Raw genomic sequence first — 22,959 nt, forward strand, 5'->3', positions numbered from 1 at the left:
CTTGTTGGATATGACAGAGAGAAATCTAGAGGGGAGGGCGAAATGTGGGGGGAGAGAAAGATAAGACACCTGCAGACCTGCTTCACCACCTGTGAAGCGACTCCCCTGCAGTTGGGGAGTGGGGGCTTGAACTGGGATCCTGATGCAGGTCCTTGCGCTTTGTGCCATGTGTGCTTAACTCGCTGCGCTACCGCCCGACTCCCGCTTGCTTTGCTTTTTTTTTTTAATATTTATTTATTTATCCCCTTTTGTTGCCCTTGTTGTTTTCTTGTTGTAGTTATTGTTGTTGTGGTCGTTGTTGTTGAATAGGACAGAGAGAAATGGTGAGAGATGGGGGAAGACAGAGAGAGGGAGAGAAAGATAGACACCTGCAGACCTGCTTCACCACTTGTGAAGCGACTCCCCTGCAGGTGGGGAGCCGGGGGCTCGAACTGGGATCCTTACGCTGGTCCTTGCACTTTGCGCCACCTGTGTTTAACCCGCTGCACTACAGCCCGACTCCCTGCTTTGCTTTTAAGAGGAAGACAGAAGGTATCACAGTATTACTGCTCCACTTTGGAATCTTCCCACTACGTTTCCTAGAGTGTTGTTTTGATTCCAAACCTTTTGAAAGCTTAAACTAAGCCGTCACTGTTGTCGGAGACCTGTGATTACTGATCCTCTTCTGTTTTAGGCGGAGGTTTGACCTACAAAATCCATCCCGAATGGACCGGAATGTTGAAATGTTCATGAATATTGAAAAAACATTGGTGCAGGTAGGTAATTCAGAAATTTCATTGTTAATTTTTGTTCTTTATGTGCTATGATTTCTCAGATTGGCTTTATTAGATTGTCAAAATATCAAAAGCAGAATCGTTCATATCTTGTTTTCTTAACTTATGGGGAGTGTGTACAGGGGAATTAGCTATACAGCATGACCAAAACTTATAAAGTATATTCATCTGAACCCTCTGTATCAAATAATATGTGATGTCTCTTTTCTTTCTTTTTTTTCTTTTTTTCTTTTTCTCATTGGGACCTTGGGCTTATGTAATCACGCTACTCCAGCCAGGCTTTTTTTTTTTTTTCCTCCAGGGTTATTGCTGGGCTCGGTGCCTGCACCATGAATCCACCGCTCCTGGAGGCCATTTTTCCCCTTTTTTATTGCCCTAGTTGTTGCAGCCTTGCTGCGGTTATTATTGCCATTGTTGATGTTGCTTTGTTGTTGGATAGGACAGAGAGAAATGGAGAGAGGAGGGGAAGACAGAGAGAGAGGGGAGAGAAAGATAGACACCTGCAGACCTGCTTCACCGCCCGTGAAGCGACTCCCCTGCAGGTGGGGAGCCGGGGGCTTGAACCGGGATCCTCATGCCGGTCCCTGCGCTCTGCGCCATGTGCGCTTAACCCACTGCGCCACCGCCCGACTCCCTCCAGTCAGGCTTTTAAGAGTCTCGAGGGGTCGGGCAGTAGTGCAGAGGGTTACACGCAGGTGGCACAAAGCCTCCTTCTCCCACCTTACCTCCCTCCATTCATTCATTCCTTCCTTCCTTCCTTCCTTCCTTCCTGTTATCACCAAGGTGTCACAGAATGAATTAATTTTTTCATGAAAAATTATTTAAAATATATATTTTTTATATTTATTCCCTTTTGTTGCCCTTGTTTTATTGTTGTAGTTACTATTATTATTGTTGATGATGTCATCATTGTTGGATAGGACAGAGAAATGGAGAGAAGAGGGGAAGATAGAGGGGGAGAGAAAGACACCTGCAGACCTGCTTCACCGCCTGTGAAGCGACTCCCCTGCAGGTGGGGAGTTGGGGGCTCGAACCGGGCTCCTTAGGCCGGTCCTTGTGCTTTGTGCCACATGCGCTTAACCCCTAAGCTACCACCCAACTCCCTAAAATATTTATTGTTATCCCTCCCTCAATTTCATTTTGATTCCTCTCAGTGTTATCGGTGGGCCTGCATGACTAATTCATTGCTCTTTGCACATGGTAACACGCATTCTACTGGTTGTACCACTGCTCGGCTCCTTGACTCAGTCTCAGTCATCCTATGTCTTTGATGGAGAGCAGGGAAAAGAGAGACACAGGAGAGTTATCACTGCACAGCTCCCCAGTACTATCTGTGAGCCTCCGCATGGCTCAGGACCAGGCTGTAGAGTCTTCTTTGTGGGATTCGAGTGCGCTGTGTTGAATGAGCTACTTCTTGGCCCTTTTTTTATTTATTTGTTTATTTACTGTTGGATAGAGAGAAATTGAGAAGGGAGGGAAAGAGAAAAGGAGAGAGACAAACACCTACTGCCCTGTTTCACTACTTGTGAAGCTTTCACTCTATAGGTGGGGACAGGGACATGAACCTACATCCTTGTGCACTGTAATGTGTTCAGTTAACCAGGTGCACCACTGCCTGGCCTCCTGGCCCTTTGAATCTTGACTTCTGCCATTAGGGTTATGAAGAAACAATGTGACATTATTTCAAAACCAAAAGAATTTCATAGTATGTTCTTTTTTCCTCAGAGTAATTGTCTGACTAGACCCAACATCTACCTCATTCCAGACATTGATCTGAAGTTGACTAACAAATTGAAAGATATCATCAAACGCCATCAGGTAATGTACATATTGTGTACAAGTAAACTTCCTGTAAATGTCAACTGTAAGACTGAGTTTTGTATAGGCCTGCAATACATAAACTTTGGCTTTTTGGGCATCTCTTTTTTTAAATTTTTTTGTAACCAGAGTATTTCTACCCCCTGACTTTCCCTTCCCCCCTTTTAAACACACATACGAAGGATGCTAAGTTGGTTTATAAGGTTATGTTTTGTAGGTAAAATTTCCCACCTCTTCAAGATATTTTTTATCTATTCAAAATCTTTTAGCTTCCTGTATCTGGATGTCTGTAGCCTTTGAGGAAGTTGTCAGCTATTTTTTCAAATGAGAATTTTATTCCTGAGGTAAGGAGAGATAACCCACTCAGTTAAGTATGCATTTTACTTTAAAAAAATTATTTTTGATACTATGCAGAGAGAGAGAGACATGGAGAGACCCCAGAGCACTGCTCAGCTCTGGTTTATGGTGGTGCAGGGTCTTGAACCTGGGAGTCTGGAGCCTCAGGCGTGAGAGTCTGCACAGCCACTATGCTGTCGCCCCCATGTATCTACAGTGCACAAGGAACACTACGCACAGAGCATCTCCATGCGTGCTGCCACAGTGCTGCCACAGTGCTTTGATGCCTCTTTCCTTCCTCTTTCTTCTTTGTTTTTATTTGGGATTGAAGAGAAAACTTGGTCTGCTGGGAGCAGTGCAGTCTCAGGTGGATCCCCGTTGGCGATGGGGTGGGGGGTGGCTTCCTGTTCTTTTCCATTTGGAATCCCTTTGAATGTGAATTTTGTGACTCAATATATTCCATACCTCTCATGTGATCTTCATTAGTTTTAATAGATTTTCTTTTTTAACAATAAGACTGGCAGACAGTATGTGCGAATGAATAACACAGCACCAAAGCTCCTTCAGTGGAGAAGGCTGGGCTTGAACCTGGGCTGCATACTTGGCAAAGCTAATTTGCTTGCCTAGAATTCATTCATTTGCTCGCCTAGAACTCATTTATTCGTTTCAGGAGTCACCAGAGTAGTCCTCAGCTCTAGCATAGATTAGTGCTGGCATCAAACTTTTCCCCTCAGGGCATTTAATACGAACTGTCAGTTTAGCTCTGTTGCTGCTCTCTTTTCATTGCTGCTACACTACCCTAGGCTGACTGTTCAGACAGACCAAGACACCACTACACTGAAGCCTCCCTCCGTGTGGTGATAGCTGGGCTCTCGAACCTGAGACACAGTGCACTGCTCACGTGACCTGTTTTGCTTGCCAAGATGTTGATATCCCTTGTAGATTCGACCGAACAGTATTGCTCAAATATTGCCAGAGATTGTGAAGTGCAGACATCTTCTGTTTACTGGATTGCCTGGTTATCCTTATATATTTTGCTTTTTGATGTGTAGAAGTTTTTTAGTTTCATGTCATCTCATTTGTTTACTCTTATTTTCATTTCTTATGCCCAGGGAATTGACTCCCCAAGTACATTTTGTTTATTTGTTTTTCAGGGAACGTTTACTGATGAGAAGTCTAAAGCTTCCCACCATGTTTACCCATATCCTTCCTCCCAAGAGGATGGTAAGTTGGTTTTGCTTTTGAGCTAATAAATTAGTACTTCAGTAGATTTTTGAATTATTTCAGGAGAGCTTCCAGGTGCTGGTACACTGAGTAGAACACACATTTTAACCATGAGCAAGGACCCGGGTTAAAGCCTGTAGTCCCCACCTGCAGGGCAGAAGCAGTTCTGTAGGTGTCTCTCTCTCCCTCTCCCTCTCTCCCTCCCCTATCTCAGTTTCTCTTTGTCCTTTATAGAGGACACCAGGAGCAGTGGATTCGTAGTCCATCACAATTTGTCCCAGTGATAGCACTGTTGGTAATAAATTATTTCTCCAGAGAGGCTTAAATATTATTTCAAAAACATCTTTTAAATAAATTTCAGAGGTTATTTAAATTTCCATTTTTCTGAATTGAGCTGAACATGCTAATTCTGGGATGTTCAGTAGTCCGCTCATTAGACTTGTTTATTTACCAGAGCACTGCTCAGCTGTGGCTTTTGGTGGTGCCGGGGATTGAACCTGGAACTCTGGAACCTCGGGCATGACAGTCTCTTAGTATAACCATTATGCTATCTACCCCGCCCTAGACTTGTTTCTTTGTTGATTATTGTTATTTAGGTTTTAAGTCTAGGCAGTGCCATACTTGTTAACTTTGTAATTTTTTTTTTAAATTTATCATCTTTATTTATTGGATAGAGAGAGCCAGAAGCCAAGAGGAAGATAGAGAGGGAGAGGAACAGAGAGACACCTGCAGCCCTGCTTCTACCACTTGCAAAGTTTCCCCCTGCAGGTGGGGACCAGGGGCTTGAACCTGGGTCCTTGCACATTGTAATATGTGCACTCAACCAGGTCCTCCACCACCCAGCCCCCATACTCGTTAACTTTGTTAATGTTTGCTATGTTTTGAGTACTGAGGCATTCTCAAATAGAAGAATATTTCCAGAGAATACCAACTTCCTTGGTATCTAAGCATGCATGACCCCTTAATATAGGAGTTTGATGAGTTATACTGGTTTGTATTCTGATTTTCAGCTCTGCTATCCTGAAGGTTATGTTGGTGGAAGGGTGGCTTTTGTAACTATGGCAACTAGCTTTGTATTCATAGAATGGTCATTTGAAATTTGGGAAACTGAATTGACATAACTAATTAGGACAAGTCGATCTTTTCTAGAAAATAGGAAAGAAGATTTCTGACAAGCACAGTATTATACCTGTGTGGGACATTTAGAAGAAAGCAAATTGTTAGGAGTTGGGTGGTAGTACAGTGAGTTAAGCTCAGTTGGCACAAGAGCAAGGACCTTCGTAAGGATCCCTGTTCAAGCCCCGGCTCCCCACCTGCAGGGGAGTCCCATAACAAGCTGTGAAGCAGGTCTGCAGGTGTCTTTCTTTCTCTCCCTCTCTCTGTCTTCCTTTCCTCTCTCCATTTCTCTGTCCTATCCAACGACATGAATAACTACAACAATAAAGCAACAAAGGGAATAAATAAATATTAAAAATATTTTTTTTAAAAAAGAGATTATTTCAGACTTTTATTGCTAACTATTGACAATACATTTTTCTGACCAGTGTAGTTATGCTGAGCACCAGTGGAAAAAAGACAGCCAGAGAAGTTTTTTGTACTTGAATATTAAATAATTGCCAGATAATCTACTGACAGACCTGAAAAATTACGATGGAGGTAGAAAATCTCTGAAACTGAATAATTTTGGAATGCACAACAGTGTACAAAGCCACTAGACTCTGTTGGATGCAGTTAAAACTCTCTGTCCCCACCCGAAGTTCATATATCTAAACATGTCTGTTAGGGAAGGAGGAAGACTCAAAAACAAGATCACTGGTTCAGACTTCTTTCCTAAATTGGAAAAGTATCTGCAAAATGAATCTCATTGATGAACATATATAAATTAGAAAACATGCAATAGTAGTAGTATTAGAAATTATTTTATTATTTTACTTTTTTTCAAATAAAAAAATTAAGATTTTATTTATTTATTAATGAGAAGATAGGAGAGAGAAAGAACCAGACATCACTCTTGGCACATGTGCTGCCAGGGATTGAACTCAAGAACCGCATGATTAAGAGTTCAAAGCTTTATCACTGCGCCACCTTCCGGACCACGTTTCAGAATATTTAAAAAATATATTTATTTATTCTCTATTGTCCTTGATGTTTCATTGTTGTAGTTATTGTTGTTATTAATGTCATAATTGATAGGACAGAGAGAAATGGAGAGAGGAGGGGAAAACAGAGGGGGGGAGAGAAAGACAGACATCTGCAGACCTGCTCCACCGCCTGTGAAGCGACTCCCCTGCAGGTCGGGAGCTGGGGGCTCGAACCGGGATCCTTACGCTGGTCCCTGCGCTTTGCGCCACATGCGCTTAACCCACTGCGCCATTGCCCGACTCCCCAATGCCTCTCCATTTTAAGACATGTCTTTATGATTGTTTCAAAATTCTGTTTCTAGAAATAATGTCCAGAGTTGGAGGTGACCACCAGTAGAGATTCTACCAATGTTAAAAACTGTTACATGGGTCTGTGAATGTAGTATAATGGTTATGCCTGAGGTACCAAGGGTCCCAGGTTCAATCCCCAGTACCACTATAAAACCAGAGCTGAATAATGCTCTGGCAAAAGCAAGCAAACAAGCAAACAACAAATAAATAATAAAGTGCCCTGGGAGGTGGATAGAGAATTTTTGAGGGGGGGGATGGGGGTTGATAGCAAAATGACGCTCATGCCTGAGGCTCTGAAGTCCCAGTTTCAGTCCCCCGTACCACCATTAGCCAGAGCTGAGCAGAGCTCTGGTTTTAAAAAAGAAAACTTCTTAAGCACATAGTCCTGATTCTGAGCTATCCCAGCCATCAGTGATGTTCTGGTTCTCTCAGGTAAGAGTTTAGACTTTGTTTCTTGTTCTACTTGCCTGTTTCGTGTCATACCTGATAAATCATTCCTAGTGATCATGTGGTGGCACATCTGTTTAAGTGCACATGTTACCATGATCCTGCTCCCCACCTATAGGGGAAAAGCTTTTATGTGTGCTGAACTAGTGTTGCACTATCTTCCCTTCCTCTCCGCATTCCATTTCTCCCTGTCCTATCAATCAAAGAAACAAACAAAATCACCAAAAGCAGTAGTCATTCCTAATCTGAGGTCCTCAATTTTTTAAAAAAGTTTTTTTCTTTTTTTTAAAAAATATTTATTTTATTTATTCCCTTTTGTTGCCCTTGTTGTTTTATTGTTGTAGTTATTGTTGTTGTCGTTGTTGGATAGGACAGAGAGAAATGGAGAGAGGAGGGGAAGACAGAGAGGAGGAGAGAGAGACAGACACCTGCAGACCTGCTTCACCGCCTGTGAAGCGACTCCCCTGCAGGTGGGGAGCCGGGGTTCGAACCGGGATCCTCATGCCGGTCCTTGTGCTTTGCGCCACCTGCGCTTAACCCGCTGCGCTACAGCCCGACTCCCAAGGTCCTCAATTTTTACGCTTATCTTCTAATAGTTTAATTTTCTTTTCATTAAATAAATTTTTTCATTGACATTGGGGTTATCACTGGGGCTTGGTGCTTATACAATGAATACACTGCTCCTGCCTACCCCCACTTTCCTTTTTGATAGGGTCAGAGAGAAATTGAGTGGGGAAGGTGGCTGAGAAAGAAACTTCACTGCTCATGAACTTCTTCCCCTGTAGGTAGGGACAGGGACTCGAACCTGGTTCTTTGTGCTTGAAAACTTGGCATGTAGTTAGTCTACCTGGTGTCTACTGCATAGACCCAATTTTAGTTTTCTTACTAAGTTCTTTCCAAAATAGCTTTTATTGCTGAAAATGTAAAACTGTGACTGTAACAGTCACAGGTTTAGTCCTTCAGTATACTTTATTAATGTGTGATAGTGCACTATGCCTCAAATTGGTTGTTTCTCCACTTCATTCTTTTATTTTTATTTTGTAAGTTTTTTTTTATTCCCTTTTGTTGCCCTTGCTGTTTTATTGTTGTAATTATTATTGTTGTTATTGATGTTGTTGTTGGATAGGACAGAGAGAAATGGAGAGAGGAGGGGAAGACAGAAGGGAGAGAAAGATAGACACCTGCAGACCTGCTTCACCACTTGTGAAGCGACTCCTGCAGGTGGGGAGCCGGGGGCTTGAACTGGGATCTTTGTGCCGGTCCTTGTGCTTTGCGCCAGGTTGCTCTTACCCCGCTGTGCTCCCTCAACTTCATTCTTTTAAGTAATAGCATCTAGTTTCCACTAGATGGAGGTGGTTGACAGGTTTGTCCGTTGCAGTACAAATTCTGTTTCTGGCTAACTGCTTCTCTAATGAAGCATAAAAACCTTAGGTTATGGGGAGTCGGGCTGTAGCGCCGCGGGTTAAGCGCAGGTGGCGCAAAGCACAAGGACCAGCGTAAGGATCCCGGTTCCCGGTTCGAACCCCAGCTCCCCACCTGCAGGGGAGTCGCTTCACAGGTGGTGAAGCAGGTCTGCAGGTTTCTGTCTTTCTCTCCTCCTCTCTGTCTTCCCCTCCTCTCTCCATTTCTCTCTGTCCTATCCAACAACAACGACATCAATAACAACAACAATAAAAAAAAAACAAGGGCAACAAAAGGGAATAAATAAAATAAATATTAAAACAAAACAACCTTAGGTTATGGTTGTCGGGTGGTAGCGCAGCCAGTTAAGTGCACATGGCACAAAGCGCAAACTCCAGCTTAAGGTCCCGGTTTGAGGCCCCTGGTCTCCACCTGCAGGGATGTCGCTTCACAAGCGATGAAGCAGGTCTACAGGTGCTGTCTTTTCTCTACCCCTGTTTCTTTTCCCCTCCTCTCTCCATTTCTCTCTGTCCTATCTCCAACAACAGTGACAGCAATGATAACAGTAACAATCACAACGATATACAACAAGAGCCACAAAAGGGGCAGTGGATTCATGTGCAGGCACCGAGTCCCAGCAATAACCAGGGAGAAGACCAAAAAACCAAACCGAACCAAAACACTTAGGTTATGAACTTTCTCAGAAAATCGCCTCTCCCGGCATTTGATCTGTAGTTGATAAATTTAGATACTTAGTGATTATTCATGTTAGTTTTGCTTTTGAATGCCACATAGTTTACTACATAGTTTCTAGTCATCATGAGATAGTGTTTACATTTGACCATTGCATTGTATTATTGAAGACAGCAGTTCCGCACACTGTAGGGATTAGTCTAGTATAATTGGTTCGAAATGCTGACTTTCAGTGAGTCCCTGTGCTGGGTTTATGACATGCGTTGCTTCAGATGGGTGCCTACATAATAGCAGTCTCATCCACCAGCATCTCAAAAACATAAAAGAAACTAAAGAATTCATTGTAACTATATTTTAAATATTTCCTTTTGTTTTCCTTGTTTTATTGTTAAAGTTATTATTGATGTTGTTGGATAGGACAGGCGGTGAAGCAGGTCTGCAGGTCTTTCTTTCTGTCTGTCTTTCTCTCCCCCTCTCTGTCTTCCTCATCTCTCTCGATTTCTCTCTGTCCTATCCAACAGTAGTAACAACAAGGGCAACAAAATGGGGAAGAAAATGGCCTCCAGGAGCAGTGGGTTTTTGTAGTGCAGGCACCAATCCCCAGCAATAGCCCTAGAGAAAAAAAAAAAAAGTAAACCATAGGGAGTCAGGCGGTAGCACCGCGGGTTAAGTGCAAGGACTTGTGTAAGGATCCCAGTTCGAGCCCCCGTTTCCCCACCTGTAGGGGAGTCGCTTCACAGGAGGTGAAGCAGGTCTGCAGGTGTCTGTCTTTCTCTCCCCCTCTCTGTCGTCCCCTCCTCTCTCCATTTCTCTCTGTCTTATCCAACAACAACGACATCGACAACAACAGCAATAACTAGAACAATAAAACAACAAGGGCAACAAAAGGGAATAAATAAATATAGATTAAAAAAGTAAACCATAACAAGTGCTGAGAGGCTGATTTAGGCTAATAAGAGTTATCTGATCATATAAATTTTACATAATTTGGTAAGGAACTTGGAATTAAAATACCTACCTTAAGTGATTAACTTGTCTGTAGTCTTAATTGGGAGGACTGTATTAGGTATGAGGTCATAAATAAAATAATATTTTCTAAAAGGTTTGATACAGAACTTTGAGGAATATAGGATACCAGAGAAAACGAATTTGGGGGATGAAGTTGCTGAAATTTTTATAAAGAAATGGCTGATTATGCTTTTATGGATGTGTATAATAATACAGAACTTGGTGCCTGGAGAAGGAGGCAGTCGTGAGACACTGAATGCTGCTTTGAGTGTAACTGGCGAGGAGGAGGCTGCTTCATGCAGAGAGGTTTTGCTGCAGTGAACAGATGCTTTTGTTAGTAAGGATGGATAATGTGCCAATAATTTAGTATGACCACACAGGGTGAAAACTTTCTCCTTAATTGATAATGTTAATTAGGACAACACTTCTTCTTTTAAGTTATTCACCAACCAAAAAGTAAGTTATGTTTAAATGATAGCTTATTCATTTGTCCTGTTAGTTGACTAAAGTTTTTTCTTTTTACTTTCAGAAGAATGGTTGAGACCAGTGATGAGGAAAGACAAGCAGGTGTTAGTGCACTGGGGACTTTACCCAGACAGGTAATGTTTGTCTGCCATGAGACCTTTATGAAGTTCCTTACTGATGCAAACCAGAGCAGTTTATATGCAGTTAGACTGTGTGAACAGTCACACGCTCTTGTTTTGCTTTAACTATTACTCTATCTTCTAAAGACTTACGGATTATTTCTTTAGCTGTGGTATTCCATGACATCACACGAAAATCTTAAAAGTATGTCTCTGCTTTTGCCAAAGCAGTCCTCCAGTATAATATTCAACCATTTGTTTAAATGTTTCCTTCAAGGAATGAATTTTCTCCCCCACTATTTTGTTTTCTTTACTATTTTTTTAAATTTATTTTTTATTTAAGAAAGGATAAATTAACAAAACCATAGGATAGGAAGGGTACAACTCCACACAATTCCCACCACCCAGTCACCATATCCCATCCCCTCCCCTGACAGCTTTCCCATTCTCTATCCCTTTGGGAGCATGGCCCAGGGTCATTGTGGGATGCAGAAGGTGGAAGGTCTGGCTTCTGTAATTGCTTCCCCGCTGAACATGGACGTTGACGGGTTAGTCCATACTCCCAGTCTGCCTCACTCTTTCCCTAGTAGGGTGTGTCTCTGGGGAAGCGGAGCTCCAGGACACGTTGGTGGGGGTCTTCAGTCCAGGGAAGTCTGGCCGGCATCCTGATGGCATCTGGAACCTGGTGGCTGAAAAGAGAGTTAACATACGAAGCCAAACAAATTGTTGAGCAACTTTTTTTTTTTTTTTTAAAGATTTTATTTATTTATGAGAAAGATTGGAGGAGAGAGAAAGAACTGAACATCACTCTGGCACATGTGCTGCCGGGGATCGAACTCGGGACCTCATGCTTGAGAGTCTAAAGCTTTACCACTGTGCCACCTCCCGGACCACAGTTTTCTTTACTATTAACTTTTGTTTCCTTTAAGAAATAAGAGGAAATTATTATTATGTTTTTTAATGTATTTTTTTTTCAGGATTTAAAAAAAATTCATTTTATTTATTCCCTTTTGTTGCCCTTGTTTTGTTGTTGTTGTTGTTGTTATTGTTATTGTTGTCGTCATTGTTGGATAGGACAGAGAGAAATGGAGAGAGGAGAGGAAGACGGGGAGAGAAAGATAGACACCTGCAGACCTGCTTCACCACCTGTGAAGTGACCCCTCCTGCAGGTGGGGAGCCGGCGGCTCGAACCAGGATCTTTCCTTCAGTCCTTGCGCTTTGCGCCACCTGCGCTTAACCTGCTGCACTACAGCCCGACTCCCAAGATGAAATTACTTTATCTCTCAAATCCCCACCCTGGTTCTCGGAGGTGGTGAAGTGAGCAGGGCACTGATTTTGGAAGCATGAGTCCCAAGTTCCACTCCCAGCCTGCATATATAAAGTGATGCTCTGGTGTCTCTCCCCCCCCCCTCTCTCTCTCTCTCTCTCTCACTGTCTCTGTCTGTCTGTCTTGTATTAAAGAATAAATAAAATCAGAACAAATCCACACCCCATGGGCCAGACAATGACACAGCGGGTTAAGTTCAAAGCATAAGGACCCACATAGGTATCCCCGTTCGAGCCCCGCCTCCCCATCTTCAGGGGGTTGCTTCACAAGTGGTGGGGCAGGTCTACAGATGTCTGTCTATGTGTCTGTCTCCCCTTCTCTATCTTTTCGTCCCCTCTCAATTTCTCTGTCCTACCCAGTGAAAAATGAAGAATAGCCTCCAGGAGCAGTGGATTCATAGTTCAGACACCGAGCCTCTGCAATATCCTGGAGAAAAAACAAAAAACAAACCACCCCCACTTTACCCAACCGCTTCTTCAGATGAAAACAGGGAGAGGAAAAGACAGCACAGCGGAGAAGTTCTCCTGTGTGGTGGGGCCTGTGCTGGCTCCTCAGTCTTCCCAGCTGAGCTTTTTCCCAGCCCTTAGGCTTTAGTATGAGGGAATATTTTTAGTATGTTTTAGTGTGAAGGGAATACAGGAATGAACAATGGTATAAACACTAACTAACAATAGTGATGAAACTTTCTCTAAGACAGAGCCGTGGTGGTTAGCGTTGGGGGCAGAGTCAGGAGCTGCACAGAACTCTTTGCCTTTGATATGAAGCTATAACCCTGTAGTTCAGCCACGTCAACCATGCTGACACTAATAAAAATAAAAACAAGAGATAGTAGAATTAGAAGTTAGTAAAAATAACTATCTTTCCTATTTGTATATGCAGTATTTTGCAGTTCTTAGTTGCTTTTTTCATGCATAGAGAGAAAGACATATAGAGGGAGACACAGCCTCACTGGAGCCTCCTCTGATGCCAGCATTCAGCCTTGGCAAGTCACACACACGCCTGCCGAGTGAGCTTGATCTCTGGCGCTAGATTTTTTTTTTTTACTTAATTTTATGCATAAAATAACACTTAGGAGTAGGGATGACATTCCATGTACTTTGTGCTTTAAACCTTTAATAGAGTTACTTAGATGTTTGTTTTGCTGCTGTTCAGAGGAGATAGCATAGTAGCTCAATCCCCAGCACTGTTAGAAGCCAGAACTGAGCAGCGCTGCGGGAGGTGGGGGGAGATGATGGACACACACAGAATGCCAACGAAGATGACGGACACACAGCTGACTCTTCATTGTGTATTTTTCATGTCAGATCAGGGTTTTTTTTTTTTGCCTCCAGGGTTATTACTGGGGCTCAGTGCCTGCACTACAAATCCAGTGCTCCCAGAGGCTATCCCCCCCCTTTGTTGACCTTGTTGTTTTACTGTTGTAGTTATTGTTGTTGTTAGTGATGTCATCGTTGTTGGATAGGACAGAGAGAAACTGAGAGAGGAGGGGAAGACGGGGAGAGAGAAAGAGACACCTGCAGACCTGCTTCACCACTTGTGAGGCGACCCCGCTGTAGGTGGAGAGCCCGGGGCTCGAACCAGGATCCTCACATGGTCCTTGGGCTTGGCACCACCTGTGCTTAACCTGCTGCACTACTGCCTGACCCCCAGTATTTTTTTTTTTTTTTTTTTAATATATCCACTGGAACTTCACTGTTCAGAGCTCACATTCTCATTCTTTCTTTTACTTTTTAAAAATATTACTTAGTTTAGGTAGAGACCAGAGTGCAAGTTAGATAGGGAAGGAAAGAGAAACACTTGCAGTGCTCCTTTCCCGTTATAGGTTGGAATTGGAGGCTCGAACCCCCAGTCAACAGTGCACGGGGTCTAGTCCCTGCATGGTGAATTCAGTTTTCTAGGCGGTTTCTCCCCCTCCCGCCATGGGACAGAAGTTGAGAACAATGGACTAGAGCGGGAGGGAGAGAAAGACAGACACCCCAGAACCACTTCACCCACTTCAAGCTTCCCTGCTGTAGGTGGGAACCGAGGGCTTGAACCCCTGCCCATTCATGGTGAGGTGCGCTCAGCCAGATGCTCTACCACAAGGCCTCAGAGGCGATGTTTTCATAAAAAATAGAGACACAAGGACAGACACCATGGGGCAAACCCTCCCCGTTGCAGTGGAGTCTAGTGTGAACCTGGGCTGTGTGGATGGCATAGCAGGTTGCTGTCTAGGTGAGCTACCTTGCTGGTTGCAATCAGGATGTTGTCACCACATTCACTTCTGACTTTTCCATTATTATTACAAGTAGATCCCAAACATGTTCTTCATATATATATATATATATGTATATGTATATGTATATGTATATGTATATATATATATACATACACACACACACACACAAACACACACACACACAAACACATAGGCATTTACACACGTTTACACATGTATGTCTGCATATCAGGGCTCTGCATAATTCTAGTGACAGTTCATCAGACAACTGTGGCTTGGGGATTGAAGAGGGCAGCCAGAGAATGTGGGTAGTGGGTGGTGGGCTGGAGGTGGCGCAGCTGGTTGATCGCATGTTATCATTTGCCAGGACCCAGGTTTGACTCTAGGCCCCCACCTGCAAGGAGAACGCTTTGTGAGTGGGGAACAGGGTTGTGGGCGTCTCTGTCTCTCTCTCTTGTACTATGTGCGCTTAATCCAGGGCACTGCCGCCTGGCCATCTCTCTCCCTCTCTTTCAATCCCTTCCCTTCTAATTTCTGGCTGTCTCTATACAATGAATAAATGAATAAATATAATAAAAATTTAAAGAGGAGAGGTAACGTGAGATACCACAGTTCCTCTTGGCATGATATCGTGACTCTTTATCTGCTTGGGAAGAAGGGCTCACACACGCACAGTTGCACCTTTGTAGGACTGCTTTTCTTTCTGGGACACCGAGAACATCCCGTGATGCTGGGGCCGGAACCTGTGAAGCAGGTATCTTACCTACTGAGCTGTCTGAGTTCATTGCACTGTTTTATTCATTAAAGAGATCCCTTCCTCTCCCTCTCAAGATTTATTTATTGACATTATAGAGGGAGAACCAGAGCATCACTTTGGCATGGTGATGCCAGGACTCAACTCAGAATTGCACACTTAAGCGGTCTACATTTTATCCACTGCACCACCTCCAAGGCTGCTAAAGAATTTTCTTGAGGGGCCATGTTGAGCACACATGTTATAGTGTTCAAGGACCAGGGTTCGAGCCCCCGATCCCAACCTGTAAGAGGAAAGTTTCACAAGTGGTGAAGCAGTGCTGCAGGTATCTCTCTGTCTCCTTCTCTCTCAATCTCCCCCTTCCTCTCAATTTATGGCTGTCTCTGTCAAATAAATAAAGATTAAAAACATCTAAAAAGTACTTTAAAAAAAAAAAAGAATTTTCTTGTGCCCACCAAAGTGAAGATGCCCCTGCTCAGTTTCCACTCTCTCCTGTCAGATGTTATTCCATATGGGGCACGTGTGTGCGTTTTAGATGAGCGTGAAAGAGAAGCATGAGCACGACCCTGCCTCCTGTGGCTCAGGGCTCAGAGCAGCAGCCAGATGTAAGCATTGTTTTTGTCTGCCATTCTCCCTCTGCCCCCAAATAAAATAGACATATTTTCAAGAATGGGACAGAGAGAACAAGAGAGATGGAGACCAGTGTACCCATCAGGGAACTCCCTGTGGTAGCGCAGTGGGTTAAGCGCATGTGGCGCAAAGCACAAGGACCAGCGTAAGGATGCTGGTTCGAGTCCCTGGCTCCCACCTGCAGGGGAGTCGCTGCCAAAGTAATGAAGCAGGTCTGCTGGTGTTAATCTTTCTTTCCTCCTCTCTCTTCTCTCTTTCCCAACGACAACGACAAGAACAACGACAACAATAAAGCAACAAGGACAACAAAAGAGAATACATAAATAAATACTTAAAAAAAACCAAACAAAGGACCCATCATTCCCGCAGTAGGATATTGGTGTCATACCCACACAATTCTACAGACACTGTGTCGCTCTTTTCATGAAAGTCTTTTTAGTTAATGAATTTGAGTTCTAATTTACTTTTTAATTTCTTTTGTAGCTATGATACTTGGGTCCATAGTAATGATGTTGATGCAGAAATTGAAGATCCACCAATTCCAGAAAAGCCATGGAAGGTGAAAAATCCCTTAAGACTTTTTAAGTTATTTTTATTTAAAGGATAAACTTATTTTTAAAATTTTTTATTTATAAAAAGGAAAGATTGCCTAAACCATAGAATAAGAAGGGTACAATTTCACACAATTCCCACCACCAGAACTCTATATTCCATCCCCTCCCCTGATAGTTTTCCTCTTTTCTTTATCCCTCTGGGAGTATGGACCCAAGGTCATTGTGGGATGCAGAAGGCCGAAGGTCTGGCTTCTGCAATCGCTTCTCCACTGAACTTGAGCCTTGACAGGTGGATCCACACTCCCAGCCTGTCTTTCTCTTTCCCTAATGGGGAAGGGCTCTGAGGAAGCAGAGCTCCAGGACACATTGGTGGGGTCCTCTGTCCAGGGAAGTCTGGTTGACATCTTGCTAGCATCTGGAACCTAGTGGTTGAAAATAGAGTTAACATACAAAGCCAAACAAATTGTTGACCAGTCATGGACCTAAAGGCTGGAATAGTGCAGATGAAGAGTTGGGGACCCCTCCATTTTGTAGATAGCTAATAGGCATATTTTAGTTATATTTCAAAGGGCGTGTGGCTATACTAGTTTTTTTTTCCCCTCTGAGCCTGAAATCTGATATGCAGGTGGATACAAGTTATCATCTGGGGAGATGATGTTATGGCTGGAAAAATGACCAGAGTTGAATCAGTTAAGAGAGTAGCTCCCAAATAAGGGAAAGGTGTATAAATATTGTTGACTATAAACCCATCAATTTGATTTGATCTGGGGCCCATATTCAGCTTAGGAGCCTATGTGACCTCTGCATCCCTATAGATCTGAGCTCAGATTTTGTGGTCATGAATAGGAACATTCCAAGCTGCTCCAATATCAGGCCCCATCTTCCTCAAGTGTGGCATAGAGTATGTTGTCCAGCCTCCTTTCAGAGGATGCAGCATTCTCTACCATTATTGATCCATGTTGGGGGCAAGGTCCTATGGGGGCCCACAAAGGGGTCTATTGTGTTGTTCCTGATAGAAATGACCGGTAACAATGGAGAGAGGGATTTACTCCCCTCTCAATTTCTGTCTCTATCCAATAATAAATAAATAAGATTCTAAAAAGAGAGAAATGACCAGTAACAATGAGGTCTAGGCCCATCATGTCTGTGTTGAGATCTCAGGACTGCCTGTAAAGGATATATTTATTGATTGATGAGGACAGAGAACCAGAACATCACTCTGGCACAGTTGATGGCAGGGATCAAACTCTGGACCTCATACTTATGGGTCCAACACCACCCCCCGGCTTAATATTTTTTTAATTTCTTTTTTAAAATTTATTTCCTTTTGTTGCCCTTATTATTATTATTTTTCTTGTTGTTGTTGTTATCGATGTCATCGTTGTTGGATAGGACAGAGAGAAATGGAGAGAGGAGGGGAAGACGGGGAGAGAAAGACAGACTCCTGCAGACCTGCCTCATCACTTGTGAAGCGACTCCCCTGCAGGTGGGGAGACAGGGGCTCGGACTGGGATCCTTAAGCCTGTCCTTGCACTTTGCACTACGTTCGCTTAACCTGCTGAGCTACCGCCCGACTCCCCATGACTTTATATTTTATATTATATGATATTTGCTTGAGGGTTTTCCACAATAATGTTTATCGAAGATCCCGAGTGCTGATAGCCTATTGCATCTAGATCTTATGCAAAACGTGAGCAGTGACGTTGAATAGATCCCGTTGGCAAATACCATAGTGGTTCAGGGAGAGGAGTCTGACTGGCATTGATTTTATTTGGAAGCTTGGTTTCTTGCCAGACTTTCTATTACATACATACTTCGTTAATAGTTTCATTATGATGTTAGGAATTCATGCATTGACTTTACTTTTTCAGTTGTGAAATACTAGAAATAATGTAGTGCATCATGTGAATGACTCATCCCTTGTTTGCGCTCCTCTAGATTCCCCTGTTAATTATTCCAGGAGCCTAAGTGTTGTTTGCTTGTTTGTTTTGTTTCTCGGTGGCAAGCATGCTGCCTTTTGACTCCGGGGACTCATACCCGTGAAGCATAGGCTCTGACACTGAGTTACAGGAAGTTAATAGCTACTCTATTACCGCATCAGCAGTTGTCCAAATCTTGACTAAGTTCTTTCTTTTTCTTTTCTGGTTTTTACCAGGGCATTGCTCAGATCTGTCTTATGGTGGGACAGGGAATTGAACCTGGGACTTTGGAGCCTCCGGCATGAGAGTCTCTCTGCATAACCTTTATGCTATCTAACCCCACCTTAAATTTTTTTTTTTAAATTAATCTTATTGGTGCTTAATGGTTTACAGTATGGTCTTTAACACATTGTCTTTACTACATATTGTTTTTAACAACGTCTTTCCTTGATTGTTGCTTGGGGGACACAACAGGACCCTAATGTTCCTTCATCCCGTCCCTTCCATCCTTTCCCCAGAATTCTTTTTTTTTTTTTTTTGCATCCAGGATTATTGCTGGGCCAATATTATTGTTTTTTTTTGGATAGGACATAGAGAAGTGGAAAGAGGAGGGGAAGACAGAGGGTGAGGAAAAGATAGACACCCGCAGACCTGCTTCATCAATTGTACTTCATCATCTGCAGGTGGTGAGCCAGGAGCTCCAACTGGGATCCTTATACCAGTGTTTGGTGTGCGCTCAACCAGCTGCACTCCTGCCCGGCTCCCACAACTAGTGTTTTTTTTTTTTTTTTTTTAAATTAAAAAAGTATATATTTTATTTATTAATGAGAAAGGAGGAGAGACAGCAAGAACCAGACGTCACTGGCACATGTGCTGCCGGGGACGGAACTCAGCACCTCATGCTTGAGAGTCCAATGCTTTATCCACTGCACCACCTCCCGGACCACTTTTTTTTATTTTTGTATTTCTGAGAAAGATAGGAGGAGAGAGAAAGAACCAGACATCACTCTGGCACATGTGCTGCTGGGGCTGCTGGGGATCGAACTCGGACCTCATGCTTGAGAGTCCAAAGCTTTGCCCCGACCACCCTGGTGTTCTTAAGTTCCACCTGTAAGTGAGATCATTTGTATTGCTCTCTCTGGCTTTGTGTTTTTTTCATTGTTAAATAATGCAGTTCAGGATCACACACTGCATTGGTTTGTCATGTTCTTCTCTTTCCTTTTCCTTTTCTCCTTCCTTCTCCCTGCCCCCTCCCCTCCCCTCCCCTCCCCTCCCCTCCCCTCCCCTCCCCTCCCTCCCTCCTCCTTTCCTTTTCCCTCCCCCCCCTTATCCCCGCCCCCTTTTCCCTCCCTCCCCCTCCTATCCCCTCCCTGTCCCCTTTCTTCCCCTCTTCTTTCCTTTTTTGCTCCCTCTTTCTTTTTTCTTTTTTCAACCCGAGTCCTTAATTAGCTCTGGCTTATGGTGGTGATGGAGATGGAAGGTGGGACTCCGCTTGAGAGTCTCTTTGCATATCCACTGTGCTCTACCCCACCCTCCTCCTCCTTTTGTCTCTTTTCCTCCTTCCCTCGCTTTTATTCCGTTTTATTATTGTGTGCTGGAATTTTGCACCTGCTTCTAAAACATCTGAAATAAGAAATAAGAAAGTATATATCCTGTCTTTTTCCTCAGAATGAGCTGTACTCACACACAGTGTAATTACCGAGTTCAGTAAAGTTTGTATTGGTACAGTACCACTCATTTTGTTATGGTACTTGATCCAATAATGCTTTTTTCCCTAGTATTTTTCTCTCTAGTACAGAATTCTGTCTGTGTCTCTTTAGCTTCTTTTACCTCAAAAATAGACACACACAGTGCTCCCATAGCCTCTGATGATATATATATATTTAAATTTTTTATTTTATTTTATTTATTCCCTTTTGTTGCCCTTGTTTTTTTTATTGTTGTAGTTATTGATGTCGTCGTTGTTGGATAGGACAGAGAGAAATGGAGAGAGGAGGGGAAGACAGAGAGGGGGAGAGAAAGACAGACACCTGCAGACCTGCTTCACCGCCTGTGAAGCGACTCCCCTGCAGGTGGGAAGCCGGGGGCTCGAACCGGGATCCTTATGCTGGTCCTTGTGCTTTGCGCCACCTGCGCTGCGCTACGGCCCGACTCCCGATATATTTTTATTTTATTTTATTTTTTAATTTACTATTATTTTTATTTATTGGATAGAGACAGAAATCAAGAGGGGAGGGGGTGATAGAGAGGGAGAGACAGAGAGACACCTGCAGCCCTGCCCTACCACTTGTAAAACTTTCCCCCTGCAGGTGGGGGCCGGGGGCTTGAACCTGGGTCCTTTCGCCTTGTAATACATGCGCTCAACCAGGTGTTCCACCACCCGGCCCCCACCTCTGATGTTATTTTTAAATTTTGTTGCTTTTCCCCCCTATGTGGTGCAGAAGACTAAACTTACCTATGCAAATACCTCCACACACATTTTTATTTTTATTTTTGAAAGAGACTTCAAAGCGTGGCATTGTCGCTCATGCAGTTTTGTTGATGCTTTCTTAGGTGTTGTTAATTTTCCCCAGGAGCAAGCTTAAGACCATAGTCATGGTCAACATGTGCTCTAATTGCTTAACTGCCTCCCAGGCCCATTTTTAAATTTGCAAAACAGTTAGTTATAGAGTCCTTATAGAAATAGCCCTTGGGAGTCGGGCTGTAGTGCAGCGGGTTAAGCGCAGGTGGCGCAAAGCACAAGGACCAGCATAAGGATCCCGGTTTGAACCCCGGCTCCCCACCTGCAGGGGAGTCGCTTCACAGGCGATGAAGCAGGTCTGCAGGTGTCTATCTTTCTCTCCTCCTCTCTGTCTTCCCCTCCTCTCTCCATTTCTCTCTGTCCTATCCAACAACGACAACAACAATAATAACTACAACAATAAAACAAAAAGGGCAACAAAAGGGAATAAATAAATAAAATAAATATAAAAAAAATTTAAAAAAGAAAAAAGAAATAGCCCTTGCCTATGTATTTTTATTATTGTTGTAGTTATTGCTGTTGTTGGATAGGACAGAGAAATAGAGGAGGGGAAGACAGGGAGAGAAAGAGAGACACCTGAAGACCTGCTTCACTGCCTGTGAAGCAACTCCCCTGCAGGTGGGGATCTGGGACTTGAACCAGGATCCTCCTGCTGGTCCTTGTGCTTTGCACCATGTGTGCTTAACCCTCTGCGCTACCGCCCGAGTCCCTGTTTAATACTTTTTAAAAACTTTAACTCCTTGTTGTGATTTTTAGTTTATATAGATAATCCTTTTATGTGTTTTTAGGTTCATGCAAAATGGATTTTGGACACTGATGTTTTCAATGAATGGATGAATGAGGAGGACTACGAGGTGGATGAGAACAGGAAGCCTGTTAGTTTTCGTCAGCGCGTTTCAATAAAGAATGAAGAGGTATTTTGGTTTGGTAACATTTCTCTCCTCTTTCTTTTAAATTTTTATTTACTTATTCATTGGCCAGAAATTGAGAGGGAAGGGTGCAATAGAGAAGACAGAGAGAGAGAGAGAGGCCCGGGAGGTGGCACAGTGGCTAAAGTGTTGAATTCTCAAAGATGAGGTCCTGAGTTCCCATTCCCAGCAGCACATGTATCAGAGTGATATTCGGTTCTTTCTCTTTGCGCTCCTTTCTCATTAATAAATACACACACACACACACACACACACACACACACACACACACACACATATATTACCAGAGTGCTGTGGGGTATTAAACCTAGGACGTTGGAGCCTCAGGCATGAGAATCTCTTTGCATAACCATTATGCTATCTCCCAGTAAATAAAATCTTTAAAAAAAGAGAGACAGAGAGATACCTGCTATACTGCTTTACCACCTGCAAAGCTTTCCCCATGCAAGAACCTGGGTTCTTGAGCATGCAGCATGTGCACTCAACCAGGTACACCACCACCCAGTCCCCATTTCCACTTTTATTTCATTTTTCCTCAATATGAATAGATTACATTTTCATGAATAGACTGTCGTGCCTAACAAGGTTCATCAGAATGAAAGTCACTGCAATAGCCGTGTCGGGAACTGCGGGTCACAGGTGTCTTTCGGGCTTCAGAGTCTGAGCAGTGCGATAGTGGTAGAGGTGATTTTGTTCTCTATTTACACTTTAATTTTTTATATTTATTTATTTATTTTCCCTTTTGTTGCCCTTGTTTTTCATTGTTATTGTAGTTATTGTTGTTGTTGCTCTTGATGTCATCGTTGTTGGATAGGACAGAGAGAAATGGAGAGAGGAGGGGAAGACAGAGAAGGGGAGAGAAAGACAGACACCTGCAGACCTGCTTCACCACTGGTGAAGTGACCCCCCTGCAGGTGGGGAGCTAGGGGGTGGCTTGATCCAGGATCCTTACCCTGATCCTTGCACTTTGCACCACCTGCATTTCACCCGCTGTGCTACTGCCCGACTCCCTGCGCTTTAATTTTTTTAACCATTACCACCATGCAATAATGTCAGTTTTTTCAACAGAACTTGTCTACTGTTCTTGCCGTCTTCTGAGGTACAGACAGAAGGCAGAGTGTTAGCGAAAGAGACCACGGCACCAAAGCTTCCTCAGTGTGGTGGGGTCTGGGTTGAACCTGAGTTGCACACATGGCAAAACAGCTCACTATTCAAGTGAGCCACTTCACTGATGCCTCAGTAGTTCCGAGACGTCTTGTTAATGGGAAAGAATGGTTGCTGCAAAACAAAAGCTCCAAAGTTTGCACATTTTGCCTTTTATTGAGGTGAGAGAACTTGACATTGAAAACTGTGAGAGGTGTCTGCCTTTGGCTCAGAATTCATGACATGGG

At 43.4% G+C, this 22,959-nt stretch overlaps 1 protein-coding gene across 2 annotated transcripts in view; it reads left to right on the top strand.

The window, feature by feature from the left end:
• SMARCC1 (SWI/SNF related, matrix associated, actin dependent regulator of chromatin subfamily c member 1) overlaps positions 1–22,959 on the top strand; it is a 111,506-nt gene that overhangs the window by 22,753 nt on the left and 65,794 nt on the right. For both annotated transcript variants that reach the window (XM_060204793.1, XM_060204794.1), the window contains exons 4-9: positions 674–755; positions 2,499–2,591; positions 4,082–4,151; positions 10,662–10,731; positions 16,129–16,204; positions 21,428–21,553. In XM_060204793.1, coding sequence (XP_060060776.1) covers positions 674–755; positions 2,499–2,591; positions 4,082–4,151; positions 10,662–10,731; positions 16,129–16,204; positions 21,428–21,553 — 517 coding nt within the window. The remainder of the gene's footprint in view (positions 1–673; positions 756–2,498; positions 2,592–4,081; positions 4,152–10,661; positions 10,732–16,128; positions 16,205–21,427; positions 21,554–22,959) is intronic.

This window comes from Erinaceus europaeus, chromosome 12, assembly GCF_950295315.1.
Source record: "Erinaceus europaeus chromosome 12, mEriEur2.1, whole genome shotgun sequence".
Taxonomy (NCBI): Eukaryota; Metazoa; Chordata; class Mammalia; order Eulipotyphla; family Erinaceidae; genus Erinaceus; species Erinaceus europaeus.